This window comes from Lagopus muta, chromosome 5, assembly GCF_023343835.1.
Source record: "Lagopus muta isolate bLagMut1 chromosome 5, bLagMut1 primary, whole genome shotgun sequence".
Lineage (NCBI taxonomy): Eukaryota > Metazoa > Chordata > Aves > Galliformes > Phasianidae > Lagopus > Lagopus muta.
In genome coordinates this window covers 1,419,945-1,435,753 of record NC_064437.1, presented here as the reverse complement: position 1 = coordinate 1,435,753, position 15,809 = coordinate 1,419,945, and the positions used below count along the sequence as shown (strand labels likewise).

General features: G+C 52.6%; 1 protein-coding gene across 6 annotated transcripts in view; it reads left to right on the top strand.

The window, feature by feature from the left end:
• PDE4B (phosphodiesterase 4B) overlaps positions 1–15,809 on the top strand; it is a 146,805-nt gene that overhangs the window by 98,992 nt on the left and 32,004 nt on the right. For all 6 annotated transcript variants that reach the window (XM_048944293.1, XM_048944294.1, XM_048944295.1 and 3 more), the window contains 4 exons: positions 1,866–2,060; positions 3,167–3,203; positions 3,294–3,364; positions 6,213–6,262. In XM_048944293.1, the coding sequence (XP_048800250.1) occupies positions 1,866–2,060; positions 3,167–3,203; positions 3,294–3,364; positions 6,213–6,262 (353 nt within the window). The remainder of the gene's footprint in view (positions 1–1,865; positions 2,061–3,166; positions 3,204–3,293; positions 3,365–6,212; positions 6,263–15,809) is intronic.

Genomic DNA, 15,809 nt, shown 5'->3' with positions numbered 1-15,809 from the left:
GGCATCCACAGCCTCCTTGGGCAGCCTGCTCCAGAAGGCCACCCTTGGGTGCATGGTTCTTCAGGGCAAACCACAAACCCTGCCTGGTTCAGCGGGCTTAAGCCCCATGGTCTGTGTGTTTTGTATGGTGGATCTGGTTTGCAGTGGCTATCCATGGAACCACGAGGGTTGCTAACAACCATTACCATCTCCTCATCCAACTGCTAAGCGACTCAGACTCATCTTTGCTGTCAGACTGCAGAACATGGGCAGCCAAGGTTGCCATCAGTCATTTCGTTTGCTTTCCAGATGAATGCATGAAGCCAGGCTGTGCTAAGCATGATTTCCTCCTGGCACGTTGTTGCCCTTTGCCTCCATTCATCTGCACTGCAATGAAATCTTTTCAGGTGCCCCTCGGGTGCACAGGCAGCGAGCTGCAGCTAACTCCTGCCACCTGCTGCCCTGCTCTGCCCTGCATCCCCTCCTGCTCTGCTTCTTAAGGACTGCAGCCAGAGGAGAGGGGCTGCTTTCCCCGAGTCCTGCTGGAGAAGTCTGGAGTATCTGCGTCATCAGAGTTAATTCTCTCAGTAGTGATGGATTAATTATCAGCCTGTGGTTGTAGATATGGCAGTTGCAGAGCTGAGTTTCTTCTTGCGGCTGGAAATAAAGCGTACTCAGGCTGTTGTTGGTAGAAGAGCAGATAACAAGGAGGAAATGAATGTAATTGAGCTCTTACCAGGTTCAAGCACTGAGCAGTTGGGTGAGTGGATGCTACAGAGCAGCACGGTGTGTGCAGGGATTGCCCTCCACACACTGTATCATACCAGTGCCCTGCCTTTGGATTCCAAGGAAGGAATCCGTGTCTGCACTGGGAATCAGTGTTTTTAATTGCATTAGTTAAATGCATGCGCTTCCTAATTCTGGAAGAACCGTGTGCAGGACCAATTGGCAAGGGAGCATCTGTGGCTGTGAGGACTGCACAGGTGCTGAGGACCCAATCTTTGCCTTTTCCTCCCCAGTAAGTCGGTTCTGGAGCCATCAGAAACACCTTCCTGCCCTAAGCACAGAGGGATCAGTGCATAAGCCAAGTTGCAACCAGCCACATGCAGCCAGCATATGGTACCGATTATCCGATCACTTGCTCCCAAGTATCACTTGGTAATGCAAAAGGTGCTTGGTGTGTCTGAGCAGCAGAGCAGAGCACAACAGGTCTGTCTGTCGCTGCTTTCTGAGGGGTGTCACCTGCCGGAGTGCCCAGTGCACAAGCAGCAGCCAAGCTGAGAAACCATAAGGAAGTGGGTGTAGAATGGAAATGGTGACAGACAGCCTGGGTTGTCTTTTCCAAACCTCCGTTTTACAGCACAGCTGTTTGATGTTCACTCAGCTGACTTCTCGGGATGGCTGAGATGTGAAACGTGGTTGGATGCCCGCTCCTCACAAACCTTGTGGGTTTCCAAAACCTTTCAACCTTTCTCCAAAAGAGGAGGAGGAGGACAGCGTGGCACTGCCAGTGTGCTCAGTGTGTATGGCTCCGTGGCACAGTGCCTTCTGTCCCCATGGCATTTGCAAGGATGTGGGTGAGGTTTGGCACAATGCACAGCACTTGAGAGAGCCGTGCCAGGAGAAGATCAGGCTGGATACTGGAAGAAATCTCTTCTCCAAAGAGCAGTCAGCACTGCACAGCTGCCCAGGGAGGTGGGGAGGTCACCATCCCTGAAGTGTTCCACAGCCAAGGAGATGTGGCACTGAGGGATATGGGCAGTGGAAATGGGGGGTGGGCTTGGGGATCACGGGGGATTTTTCCAACATGAGTGATCCTGTGGTTCTGTGCACTGAAAGCTGGCCGTTAGCAGGCATGTGTGACACAGTCTGTGCTTTGTTTGCAGCTTCGATGTGGAAAATGGCCCTTCTCCTGGTCGCAGCCCGCTGGACCCACAGGCCGGCTCCTCCTCAGGGTTGGTGCTGCACACCACCTTCCCTGGGCACAGCCAGCGCCGGGAGTCCTTCCTCTACCGCTCAGACAGCGACTACGACCTGTCACCAAAGACCATGTCCAGGAACTCCTCTCTCCCAAGCGAACAGTAAGCACAAACTCAGCTCACGTCATATTTGACAGCAGCAGAGGCTGAGGGCTCTGCGTGTCTTCCTGTAATCCCCAGAAAGAGGTGTGTGTGGGCACTACTCACATCTCACAGCCCAGCAGACGGGTGCTGCTGTGGTCTGTGCAGCCATGACTTCCTCATCCCCATCCCGTCCTGACACTCACTTTTGCTCCATAATCTAGTAGAAGAGCTTTCAAAGCCAGGGGGTGAAATACAAGAGGACCCCAGTGCCACTGGGAGCTGGTGCCTGGGGTGCAAAGCAGTGGGCAGAGCTGGGCTGTTCTGTGTGCCCACGGTGCCTTCTGTGCTTGCTTTTCCCTGCATGCTCTCAGTGCCTGTTTAACATCCCCTCTGTTCTCAAGTAGGTAGCACACCTACCCCTGTTGCACTTTTTCATCCTGTTTCCCATCGTGGGTCATTCATTAGAAGACAGTGAAAAATACAGCAGAGAGGTTGATTTGAGAGGATCCCTACCCCTCCAATGGAGCACAAAGCCTCCATGAGCACCCTGGATTTGCAGCCCTTTATTTTAAAAGGCACAGTTTAGAGTTTAAAGTGACCACAACACAAAAAATGCTCTTACACAAAAAAGCGTAGCTGCTGTAAAAGCCCTACCAGTTTTTTCCATGCAGCAGAAACCTGAATCTCAATGGGAGGTGTGGTGAATTCCCACAGGGGGAGCAGAGCATCCCTCCTGCCCAGCGCCCTGAGCCCAGGCTTCTTGTGTGAGTGCTTTGTGCAGCGTTGCCAAGAAATCCCTCCCAGTGCTGGTGATGCTGTCCTTCCCTCAGATCTTCTGCTCAAATCTTCCACGATGAAAACATCCACTGTTTGGATAATGTGAAGCACGGTGACACAAAAGCCAGGAAACTCAGAGCTGACCTTTACCCGGGCTGTGATGGGTTTTTCCACCGCAGTACGAGCGCGCTGAGTTTCCTGGCTGTCCTGCACTGTGCCAGCAGTGCCCACAGCCATCCCCACACACTGCCACGGCCACGCAGGGCATCCATCCGTGTAGTGATGGGCGTGCTGCCCTTCCACCCGGCCACAGTGACTTACAGCCACGTTCTCCATTCCCCCCCCAGGCACGGAGATGACCTGATCGTCACACCTTTCGCACAGGTGAGTTGGGAGCTTGCTGCCTCTTGCACGGGGCTGACTTGGAAAGGTTTGCCTTGAGAAGCGCTCACAAATCCCTTCTGCTCGCTTCAGGTGCTGGCCAGCTTGCGGAGCGTGAGGAACAACTTCACGCTGCTCACCAATTTGCACGGGACGGCCAACAAGTAAGCGGGGAGCCAAAGGGAGCGGGCGGCGGTGGGGGAGCGGGCAGCGGGCAGCGGGGCCGGCGCCGTCCCGGCTTCGGCCGCATGGGGGCGCCAAAGCGCCTGAGCGCGCCGCGGGGTCCCGCCTCCATGGGTCCAGCGCTCGTCGCCCATTTCTGCCCCGCCGCCCCCAGCAGAGCAGCAGTGCGGCACCCTGGGGGCAGCGCGGTGCCCGCCGCGGCCCTGAGCTCCCCGCGCACCCGGCGTCTCGCTGGGCACGGAGCTTTCCTCCCGTTGATTTCTGTTTGCAAGATGTGATGGGAAATGAATCGCCGCGTTCCGAGATGGAGGCGAATAGAAAAACAGATGGCTGAAATAAAGGATCCTTTCCTTGTTATTTTTCTTTTTCTTTTTTTTTTTTTCTTTTTTCCTGCTTTGCTATTTTTTTGAATCGCCTGAGTATTTTGGCAGTTCCTAATGAGGAATCTGAATTTGGGGCCGGAAGGAAGCGAGGGCGTAACCTGTCGGACGCAGAGGCATCTCGCAGGGTCCTCCTGAAAACATTCCCAGATCTGCTTGAGGCACGAAGCCATTTGCCCAGCCAAACTCAAAGTCATCAAATGTTGAAACCCTTACACGCCCAACGTCCCAGTCCGTGGCCGAATGTGCTTCCAGGGGCTGTGGAGCTTCCCACATGGTCTCCAAGCAGCCCTGCCGGGTTACGCCGTGCTGCCAGCTCATGATTTTATCATATGTCTCATGACACACGACATTCTTCTTAAAATTCTGCTTCAGGGATCATGGGAAACTCTGCTCTTCTTTAACCCCTTCCTCTCCTTCCTCCTTCCTTCACCCCTGCTGTTCCAGGGAAGGAGAAGAGGCTGCTGCCCCGCTTATTGACAGAAATGCTGGAACGTAGGAATCTGAAGGACTGAAAAACAATGAAAAACAATTATACACACAATGAAAAACAATAGGTTGTTTTTTTTTTTTGGACGGTAACATCAGGGTTTTTTCAGACCGTTTCCTGAGTGGAAAAGAGGAGAGTGTGATTAATGGCTTCTGAGAGGCCGGGTTTGGCAGATGTGGAGCAGGGGATCTGACAGCAGCTCCATGTCACAGCCATCAGCTGCGGTGTCCCAGAAGGGACAGCGGTGTCAGGACGTGGATCAGTGGCAGTTCACTGCCATAGAAACTGGGATGGGCGCAGGCAGGATGTCACGGAGGGTGCTGGGAGGGGTGCTGTTGTATTTCCAAGCCGTGCAGTGGGGAATACCCTTCCGAATATGAGCTCACCCCTCCCCGCCCCCCGAGGGCACAGCTCTGCACCGGCGGCTGGAGATACCTGCAGCGCATCTCCTCTGATACTGGCTGTCCCTAATGAGGAGTTTCTGTTTTCCAAAGATTCCAAGATTTCAGTTTTCAAAGGCTCTGTGCAGGCAGGTCGGGGCAGATTTTCAGAGGAGTCAGCACCCAGCACAGCAGGCTGAGCCCTTCGAAGAATCCGGGGCCCGGAAAAAAGCACAACTTTTGGAAAGCACCCAAAAAGTGAAGGGAGCCCCGCTCAGCTGCTGGCGGGCAGGAGGTTGGGACAGGGGCTGTGAAGCAGGGCTGTGGTCTGTCCACCTCTGCACATCCCACCCGCTCGGCCTTCCTGGAGCGCCGCTGGGGAACCCCTGCAGCTGCGGCGGCAGCGGGATGGAGCCGCTCACCGGCTTTGAATGCAGCTTCAAAGGAGAAACAGCCAGAAAATGGATATTTCAGTTCAGTGGCTGAGTCAGAAGGTTGGGCTGGGAGGGAGGCTGGGGGGGAGCCGCCTTCTGTTGGAACCTCTCCGAAACCCCTTTGGGAAGCAGAAGCCCCGAGTTTCGTTTCTGGTTAGCCTGGAATACTGTCCTCAATCTCAAACAGACTGTTTTGATTTTTATCTCCTTTTAACTTCTTTACAACAGAAGCCCTTTTTCTTTTTCCTTTTCCTTTTCCTTTCCTTTTTCCTTTTCCATTTTCTTTTCCCTTTTCTCTTTTTCTCTTTCCTTTTCTTTTTCTTTTTCCTTTTTCCTTTTATCTTTTTTTTCCCTTCCCTTTCTTTCTCCTTCTTTCCCTTTCTTTCCCTTTCTTTCTTTTCTTTTTCAGGTGAATAATGGCTTCAACTTGAAAAATTAACAGTTTTATTTGGCAGACGTCACAATGGAATCTTTTGACGTTTGGAGAAATATTGCACCATTTTTTCCAGCCCAACCTGCTTGCTTAACGTCAGCCAAATTTGCAGATAGCTCTCAGCCCTCCTGGAATCCACTGTTCCCTGACGGAGCTGCTGCTTCTACTTGAGAAATGCCATTCTGTTTTGTTTTGGAGCTCACGCCAGCGGCTGCAGCATCTCATTGTGTGCTTGTGGGTGCTGCTCAGGCTGCTGATGGTGGGATGTGAAGCCTTGCATCTCCATTGTAGCCCTGTACCTGCGCACCGGTGCAACAGCGGGCATTGCTTTGGGCCAGACTTGGTTGGTGAAACACACGCAAGAAAAGGCCTTGATGTGGGGCCCCAGTGAGCCCTGCAGTCACAGCACCCAGCCCTTGCTGGCCTCTGGGTGTAGCTGGACCTCAAAGCAGCAGATAAAGTGTGGGATGAGGGCACATCTTTTCTGCTGTGTCTTTCCAGCACGTGTGTGTGTGTGCTTAGCCAAGGGACACAAGGCGTTTGGATCTTTCTAGCAGGTATATTGTATTGCTTATGAATTGCTGACCGTTTGGAAGTGTTTTAGGGTTCTTTGTGAACCTGACAACAGCCTTTTAGTTGTGAGTATTAGCGGTGGCGGTGCTTGAGGTGTAAAAATAGCACCTGCTGATGGAGTATTCTTTATTCCTTTTAGGAGATCTCCTGCTACGAGTCAGCCACCTGTCTCCAGAGTGAACCTGCAAGGTATGTGTGGGTCCTCAGCAGTCACCTGCCAGCACAGAGAAAGGTTTATTGCACGTGGGTTTACTGGTGGCTGGTCCTCTGCTCCCCCAGCCCCGTGTAGTGCTGAGCTCCTTCTGGGTTTCTCCTGCAAAACCGACGCAGGAGCACCGCCAGGCTCAGGTTGCTGCTGTTTAAATGGTTTGGGGTTTGTGTTTACCCTCGTGTTAGCATAAGGTAGAACATGATTTTGGTTTGATAGTCATGGCCACAGTGACTGCAATTCCTCCGAGTCCCCGTGCAGAGCAGGCCTGGGCAAGCAGCAGCCTACAGCCTCCAACAGGCTCAGGCACAGCTGTAGTTTTTATCCTGTTTATTTCAGTTTGCTTCCATGTGATCTATGTAAAACTGCGATCTCAGAAACCTCTCTCGGGTGAAACTCCCTTGGCTTTTGTTAGGCTGCCCTAGAACGGCGTATTTTTCCTTTCAACGTTTGTTTGCAGCCTTTGGAAATACCACATTTAAGCAACTGACTGGGAGCAAAGTCGGTCACTGCTCACCTCACGCTCGTCCCCACGCTGGGTCGGTGGCTGCAGCACGCAGCCTGGGCTCGGCTCCACCATGGGGGTGAATGGCACTGAGGGGAGCTCTGCACTGCCAGCCTGAGAAGCATGCTGCCTGCGGGTGTGCATGCTGTGCTGTAGCCTTGGGGGGACCCTCTTTGGATGAGTGTTGGCCCTCTGGCACCGATGGAGTCGTTACCCCCACGGGGGAGGAGGTGTGGTTGGTTGGAGGAGTGCTGGTGTGTAAGGTGTGATCTCGGCCTCTCGTCTATGCTAGGAGGACTGAGTAAAGCCACGTTATTGCAGCGTGCACAGCCCGGGTAACTCTCATTTCCTTTCACACTGTGTGTTATTTACTGTCTGGGGACGTGCACAGTCAGGGAGATTTCCGGCTTGGATTCCTCAAAACTTGGTGGTGGAATGTGGAGATGGTGGCTGCAGAGAGAGCAGCGATGTGAAGGTCCTCTTGCACACTGCCCAGGGAGCAGCAGCAGAGCTGGGCTGGCAGGAGTGCACACAGCACTTCTTCCAGCACTGCTCTGAGCGAGACTTTGCTTTTCTGGCCCATGTGAAAGGATTCATGGAACATTTCATAAGCTTTGCATAGATCTGTTTATATAGCTTACAGAATCTGATAGCCGGGAGATAATTCCCTTCCAGGAACTTTTAGATGAATTTTCTTAATGCTTGCAGTGGAAACAATTGCTTTCCACTTCTTAACACTTTGTGGACATGGAGGAAACGATGCTATTGCACAGCGATTCCAGGACGAGCAGAGGGATGCCGGGTACCCCACAGGTAACCCCATAGGTAACCCCATAGCTAATCCCACAGGTAACCCCACAGGTAACCCCAGCTCCTGATGCCTGGAGCCCACAGCCACTCCAGTTCCCTTTCTGACTGAGGGGCTGGTGCTTGCAGCTGCACAGCAGGCTTGTGTTGCTCTGGAGGACCCAGAAGGAGACAGCAACTGATGGGAAGCCCACTCTCAACATCATGAGCTGAGCCCTGGTGCTCCTGACTCACAGTTTTAGTGTTTCTGTGCTGTGCGGATAGGTGAGTAACTGAAGTACATTGCGACAGTTTGCAGGCAGCAGTGATAAGAAACATGCTTGAGGTTGATAGGAAATGGTGTTATTTCCTGCACAAGGAAGCACGGCCGCGTGCTGGGGGTTGTGGGGCTGCTCTCTCCTCCCACTACTGGTTTTCTTCTGGAGACTGCCTGCCTTCATCCCTTACAGCCACTGCCGTGCGTTTCGCCTTGTTCAGAGAACAAGGATGCTTCCTAAGGAAGATGCCGTTTCAGTGCAGAAAGAGCAAAGGGGTTCAGGGTGTTTCTTTCAGTGTGTTGATCCAGGATTTATGAGTGGAAGGAGGGATGATCCCAGCAGCCCGTCTCGCTGTGCCTGAAGGGATGCTGTGCCTTCCCTGCAAGTTTTGGAGGAGGAAGTGGTGAGGTTTAGATTGGGGCCACACCATATTGCTCCCTTCTAGATAGAAGGACATGTCTTAACTGAAATGTATTACATTGTCTGGATGGGTTCACCAGCAAAGCTCAGCGTTTGATTTTAGCTCTCCCATGTCACACGTTGATTCATAGATGCACCACCACAAGCGATTGGCATCGCTGTGTGCACCCTGCGTGTGCCTCCTCTTGTCTGTCGTTAGCAGAGTGATTTATATCCTGTTACAAGAAGTGCAGGACTCAGGGTTTAAAGCAAACCAGCGTACATTCATAGAATTACCCTGGGGGGACACAAACTGTGCTCAGCTTCGTACTGCAAGTAATGCACGCCAGCTGGTTGGTCCAGCAGAGCCTTAGGGGTTTGTCAGTCGTTTGCAACACAGAGGAGCCAAATCTGGTGTCTGTGTGCTGCTGAGGAGTTGCATCACACGGGACCCAGGCCCATGGCGAAACGGATGGTCTGTGCTGGGTGATGAAATTCTTCTTCTTGCTTTCATTTTCTTGAAATCGTGAACAATTCTGGTCAGGCTTTTGGTGGGGCAGAGCGGTTCCCAAGCCCACACTGATGTCACTGCAGGTTTCAGAGCTTTCTTAACCTTATAACCAAGCCATAAAAGGAAGAGGGATATGCATTGGACATCCTGTGTTTTGTCCTTGGTATCAGCTTAAGTAAACCTGGCAGATTTTTCCTGTTATTTTGTTATAACTGCAGATCACAGGAACAAACAAAAGTGCTTGTGTGAGTTACCTAAGGAACCTTTGCATGGAAATATGAAGCGGCAGCAAAAAGTGCATCAATCCTTAATTAGCTCCTGTGCTTTGCAGCTGGACAGGATGATGGGACTGGTTGGGATCGTGAGGTTCGTGGCTGTGCAAAGTGCTGCAGAGCACGGTTATGAAGGTTTGTGTTTGGAACAGGTGCTGCCCCACCTCCTTTTCCACTGTCACAGAAATTAGCAATAGAAAAGCAGTGCTGTGCTCATCTCTGCAACGTTCCCTTCCCATGTGCTTCTCTGTTCTCTTTTAACGTGACCTCTGCTGCAGTCATTTTGTTTGATCTCAGTGCTCCTCAGATCTCAGCTCCAACCCTCAGCTCTGCTCTTTTCAGTTCGCCACCCTGGGCACTCATGAGGGGTCTTCAGCTCCAACCATTCAGCCGATAAAACCCATGCCCAGCAACAGGTCTGGCAGCCCCTGCTTGGTTCTGTTCCTTCCTCTGAGCGTATTTTTCTTACTGAGCCTTATTCTCTCCCAGCTAAGCCATCCATGCCTCATTCAGCCTCCAGGAGTGCAGCTGGCCAATGGGACCCGACCCGTGAGCACCAGGCATCTCTGCACACTGGTTCCCCAATGGCAGCACTGCAGAGCTCCTGCTGCTGCCCCTCGGGTGCCTTCAGCACTGCATAATTACAGCACGAGCTCACCATTAATTACCTAGCAATGCAATACATCATTAGGTATATCACTGATCAGCTTTGCAACCCGAGGCTTTGGGGGGGTGGCACTTTGGGCTGTGTCACACACAGAGGCTTCTCAGGGCTCGTGGGATTAAAGCTCTGTTACAGTTCCTCTCTGGGGGTGGGAGGGAGAGCTCGGTATTCTTTTTGCTTGTGCCTTAGCCTCTGCTTTCCTGCCCATCCGCACGTTTGTCTGCACTGCTCGCATGCCTTTACACGAACCCAAAGCTCGTTCTCGCTCATTTTTCATGTGGGTGTAAGATGTACACAGACTCGTGCGTGAAGGTTTGTATAAAGCATAAACAAAGGACTGGATAACACCGGTGCCTGTGCGACTGAGAGTCCCGGCTCCTGCAGGAGGTACCAGGTGTACCAGGTCCCGCTCTGCAGCCACCCATCAGCTCCATGCAGTCAGATGGGGCTTTGCTCTCGCGAGGAGCTGGCGCTGCGCAGGTACAAGAGAGATGATTCATGCTGAGGTCCTGTTGGCGTGCCTTGGGCTGCCAGCAGTGAGGACTGCAGCATCCCGTGGTTTTCGGGTGGCTGGGATGAGTTGGTGCTGTGATTCTGACAGGGAGCCACGCAGCACCGTGGAGCTGAGCTGAGAGCTGCGTGTGCATAGCAGCATGGTGCTGGAGGCTTGTCCCTAAACAGGACTCCCTGCGCACTATTCTGAATGCACTGCCATGATGATGCTAGCTTAGCAACTGTAGAATAAATCAGATGGATGGCAGCTCGTGACGTGACCGAGCGGTGCTGAGGGCTGTCGAACGTGAAGCGATTCCTGCTGCTTGGAGAAAGCAGAGGTGTTTCAGAGTGACCCGGGAAGGTTCCCTGCAGCAGAGGAGCGGTGAGTGCCCTCGGAGTGCATTGGGACACCCAGCACCGCTCCTGCTCTTCCCGGGCAGTTCGTTCCCACGCAGTCCGTTTCGTGTGTTGCTCCTGCCTGCGAACACACACCCCCTGAAAGTTGGACTCATGCATCTTAGTAAGTATTTCAGTTATGCTATTGACGTCAATGCAGTCATTAAATAGATTGCCGGCCCTCCCATCGGCAAACCTGTGCCAAAGACCTAGAGGCAGGCACATTTTAAAAGAAGAACATCAGGTTTTCTTTTAGCCATTGGAGAGAATGAGGGAAAAGTTTCTCCGAAGTCGCTGGGCTTTGTGATTCTGAGGCTTCTTCTTTTTCCCTTCACTTCTGAAGCCTCTGTTGGTGTGCAGATAATGGCCCCGTTTTATTTAACACACCGTTGTGCCCCCGCACACGTAAACAACTCCAAATGAGGCCAAAGAGTGATTTTTTGGGATCAGCTCTGTCTGAAAAGTGACACCCGCTTTAGGTCTCCCAGCTAGATTTATTTGTAGATCAAGTAGCAGAAGGTATCCGGGCAAACCTGCTTAGCCTTTGACTCCAGAAATTCTGAGAGGATAGATTTCATGACATCTATATAAGAAAATAGCCCTCGTTTCTCCTCGGCAGGCTCTGAAGACACACAAGCCGATTGCGGCTCCATAGCAACAGATGAAAACTGTTTTCCCCACTGCCCCACCTGCGAGTGTCACATGAAGATGCTCCACGTGCTGCTGCCATCAGCAGCCTGTCACTCGGGGCCAGCTGCCGCCCGCGGTGCCGGCGGGGCTCCCCGTGCTCACACACCCCTGCATGCGGGGCGGTCCCACTCCTGCCCACATCCCACCTGCCCCGGGTCAGGCGGGGGCTCCGAAGGGGCTTTGTGTATGGGGTGTCCTCACACGGGTGCGGGGATCCTTGGACAGGATAGCAGGTACGTCGGCAGCTGCGTGTTTGTGAAGACGAGGGGCCAAAGCACTGCTTTGTTGGCTGAGGTGGTCATTTCTCACCATGCTCGGCGCTGGTGGGGCTGCAGCTCGGTGCTGTGCTCAGCTCCAGGCCATTCGCTCCCAGTGGGGCACAGTGCTGTGGGGGCTGCAGTGTCGTTCTTGGGCAGAGGAGGCTCAGGGGAGACCTCACTGCTCCCCACAGCTCCTCAGCCTCTGCTGCCAGGGAACAGCCAGGGGATGAGAGGTGACAGCCTCACGCTGTGCAGGGCAGGGGCAGATGGGCTGCTGGGGGAAATTTCTTCTCCAGAGAGCGCTCAGCACCACACAGCTGCCCAGGGATGGGGGTCAGCATCCGTGGGGGTGTTCAGAGCCATGGGGAGGTGGCACTGAGGGCAGTGGGCATAGGGTGGGCTGGGGGAGCTGAAAGGGCTTTTCCATCCTGAACGGCTCTGTGGTTCTGTGATTTCACTGATGATCCCACACCCTGCTATGTAGCATAAACCTATCAAAACAGTCATAGGTTATTAAAAGGGCATCTCGCTGATGGATGCTTTCTTTGTGAACGATCCAGGCAACTGCCAGCCCAAGGTGGCAATGAGGAGATCTCCCCAGTGGTGCTTTCATTTGTCCCCGTGTTCACTCTGCTCTTTAAAGGCAGGTCAAGCCCCGGGAGCCCTGTGCTGCTTTACTCAGCTCCCATTCACGCGGGATTGCTTAAGGCCTCTGTGGAGACAATAAGACTTTGCCATCGCTAATCTCAGAGTTGATAAAATCTGTGTTTCTTTTGTTTTCTGTATAGAACGATAATAGTTGGTGTGGGTGCGATTTTGACATCGCAGCCTTCAACGTACTGAATCAGTTCCATATGAGTTTGAGAAATATGTACTTGGACTGCAAAAAAAAAAAGAAAAAAGAAAGAAAGAAAGAAAAAAGAAGAAAGCAAAACAAACAAAAGCACCCAAACCAAACTTCTGGCAGGCGGAGCTGTTTGTTAGGTTGCGGGGCAGTGCATGCCTTAGCGATGAGCAGGGCTCTTCATTGTCCCACCGAGCTGAGCCCCTTCGGCTTCCATGTCAGCAGCATTTTGCAGCTAGTGAGAGCTGCCATGGGCTCCTGACAGCACCCACGGCTCGTCCCCCCGCAGCTCTATATAAGCCTCTTCTTCCTCCCCCGAGGCTGAGCTCTGTGCTGCGGCATTGTGTCCGGACACAGCTGACCATGGGAGTGTGAGAGGCTGCATCTCTGTGCAGGGCTGTTCCCAGGTTAGTGCCCTGCACGACTCCCAGCAGTAGCAGCAGCCTGTCCTTGGCCGGTGCCCACGTTCACAGCGTTGTCGTGTCGGCTCTGATCCCTGCTGTCAGCCGCTGCGCCGTCGTGTTTGGAGAAGTGAGTATCTCTGGCTCTTTGTTGGCGGCTGAATTTCGGGTCGTGGCTGGGCAGGGTCTCCCACTGAGCACATCACTGCTGGTCCAGGGGTGGGAGCATGGAAGGAGGGTGATGGCAGCCCTGGTGGGCAGCAGGTGATGTGCAGGGGGTGATGAGCGCTCATCGCCCCCAGCAGGGCTACGATCTGTGCACTTAGCTCTACAGTTACAGGTTAACAACCACAGGGGGTAAAAATGGCTCTTGAAATCAACGTGTATTCTGGGTAGAGCTAAAAGAAGGAGCAGAGGATTGCTGATGCTAAAGGATGTTGTGCTTATTTGTGTAAGGGTGATGTCCTGGTGCAGCTGGTAAAGCTGTTCAGTGTAATATTGCTTCCTCTGTGCAAAGTGTCTGTAAGTGACAGCCTGAAGTGCTGTGTAATCGGGGTTCTTTTTTGGCAGAAAGGAAACAACTGTTAATTATTTATGGTTATTAATAAAAGATGCTGGGTCTTTGCTTGCTGGCAGAGTAGGTGTGCTTGCAGAGATTTAAGAGCACGCTTTAAAAATCATCTGAATAAGTCCCGATGGGGTATATTTTCATGTCCAAAGGTGTTGTTGATTGACTTGGTTGTGCATTCAGGCGTTTAATCAAAACAAAAAGCAGCCATAAAAGGAGCCCATGGAATCTGGCGCTGCATTGATTCCGCAGCTGATGTCTTTTGCTTTGCATACAGCACCGTGTGTGCGGCTCGGAGCCTCCTGCCATGGGATGGGGTGGGGGCCAGGGCCAAGGCCAGGCACCTGGTGATGGGGTTTTGGTGTGGGGTTTTGGTGCTGGGCTTTGATGTGCACCAGGAGCCATCAGCAGTGGCAGTTACTGAGCAGTGAATCAAATGTCTTTAAAAGCTGTGCTTTTGGAAGTGGACGCTCCGGTCTAAGTATCCTGCTGTCAGTGTGTGCCTCCAGGAGGCAATTAAACATCTGCACGTATGAAAGCTCCCCAAGCCCATCTCCACACTCTGCAAAACTTTCTTACGTCGCCATCATTGCACGGAGCCCAGAGGATGGATGGCAGCTGTGCAGGGAGGTTGCTGTGCACTCAGCACGTTGTGGTCACCCCGGTGTTTTAATTCTCTGAATGCTGTCTGTGTGATGGAAGCAGGGCACAGCACACGGGCTGTGCTTACGTTTGTGCTGTGCTTTCCCTCCTCCCAGAGCTGCTTCTGGATGAAGAGAAATCCAGACACGACTTTCCAGCCCCAGCGGCGTGGTTCCTGTGTTAGCAGTGGTGCTTTACGGGCCGTGGTCCGCGTCCAGATCCTCCTCCAACACACGTGTTGGGCCTTCACCTTTGTTCGAGTTCTTTGGGCAGGGTATTTCCCGAAATTCCTGTTGTGAGAATGCCACGAGCTGTTAGCAGCTTCCTGGGTTTCAGCTTTATTGCGTGAAGCTCTGAAGTATTTCCATCTATGTGCAGTGGGAGCGTCCTCCCCAGGTACGAGCCAAAGATCTGCTAATCACACTTTATAGATGAGGAACCAGGAGAGATGAAGACGGGAAGCGATGGTCCTCGCACCGCATTTTTCAGCAGCAGTGCTCGTTCTGAGCCTGCCTTTGTCACACATCCAAATGCGGTCAATTCAGTGTGCTGCTAGAATGCCTTTTATTGCAAATTGCCTTAAATGGAAAGCCTGGGGCAGCTGAAAATCAGATGTTTCGCAGAAATGGTGTGGATTTCACTGAACTTATTCGACAGAATTAATTACTTCAGAGAAGGGCGGTTAGTTGGAGCTCTGAGACTTTGGCCAAGGTGAACATGAGGTGCCTCTTGTGCAAGAGATCCTGAAAGGTGCCATGGGGCGTGAGAGTTAAAGAGGAGCCACCGCAGTAATTTGCAGCAGGACAACCCGTATCTGACCTTCAGTGGGGAACATTTTGATTCCCACGTCCATTTAATCTGATATTTTCACCAAGGTTGTTAATAAGCGTGCCGCGCATCTAGCGGGCATTTTGATTTCCCTGAATCGGGTTCAAGGTGCTGAAAGAAGTATATTTTGAAGGCCTTAAGTAAATACATTTTGAAGGTCTTAAATAATACGTTGTGGCAGCGGGGGGCTCCGTGCAGTGACTGTGGGGATGTGACCTGCCCTCCCAGCCTGCTGGGGCTCACCCTCTGCCTGCACCACGTTCTGGTGGCTGGGCCTCCAGACCACCACCCTTGGGGTAAAGATTTCTCCCTAAAATCCAAACTAAATGTCCCCTCTGTAAGAGCTGGTGGCCAGGGTGTGATGTCCCTGGCTTGGAGTTGACACAGAGTTGACACGGTGCAGCTCGGCACGTGAAGCCATTAATATGGAATATTAAAAGCTGTCAAAACAAATGATGCCGGTTCGTAGGATACTGGCATCTCCCTCTTCCTCCCCACCCTTTTACCCGTGGGACTTCATCTGTGATTTTAAACAGATTATTTTAAAGGGCTGTACGTGCGGTTTGGTAAACACGCAGTGCACTGAGTCACAGCCCCGAGCAGCTGTTGGCTGGGGTAAGTCAGTGCAAACGGTTGGTGCAGTGGAGGGTCCAGCTCTGCCTTCAGCTGCTGCAGGTCTGAAGACTTCAGTTCTGTGGTATGGGGCATTTGCAGAGTTAATGTCTGGATGTGTTCGCCGTGAATCCGTAAGTCCCAGGGCATCGCCACTGAGCCACTGGAGTGACGTTGGCCCGACAGTGAGATATCCTCGTTTTCAGAAGCTGGAGGATCACAGATGAAGTAACATCTTCTTGAATTGCATGTGCTTCCAGATCGCTCAAGCAGTTTCTGCAGGTTCTGCTCTGTGAGCAGCCCACGGTCTGCACTGAGCAATCCCACGGTGCTGCTGAGTACAGTGGCAGATGGGCTGATAGGGCTTACTCACAGTA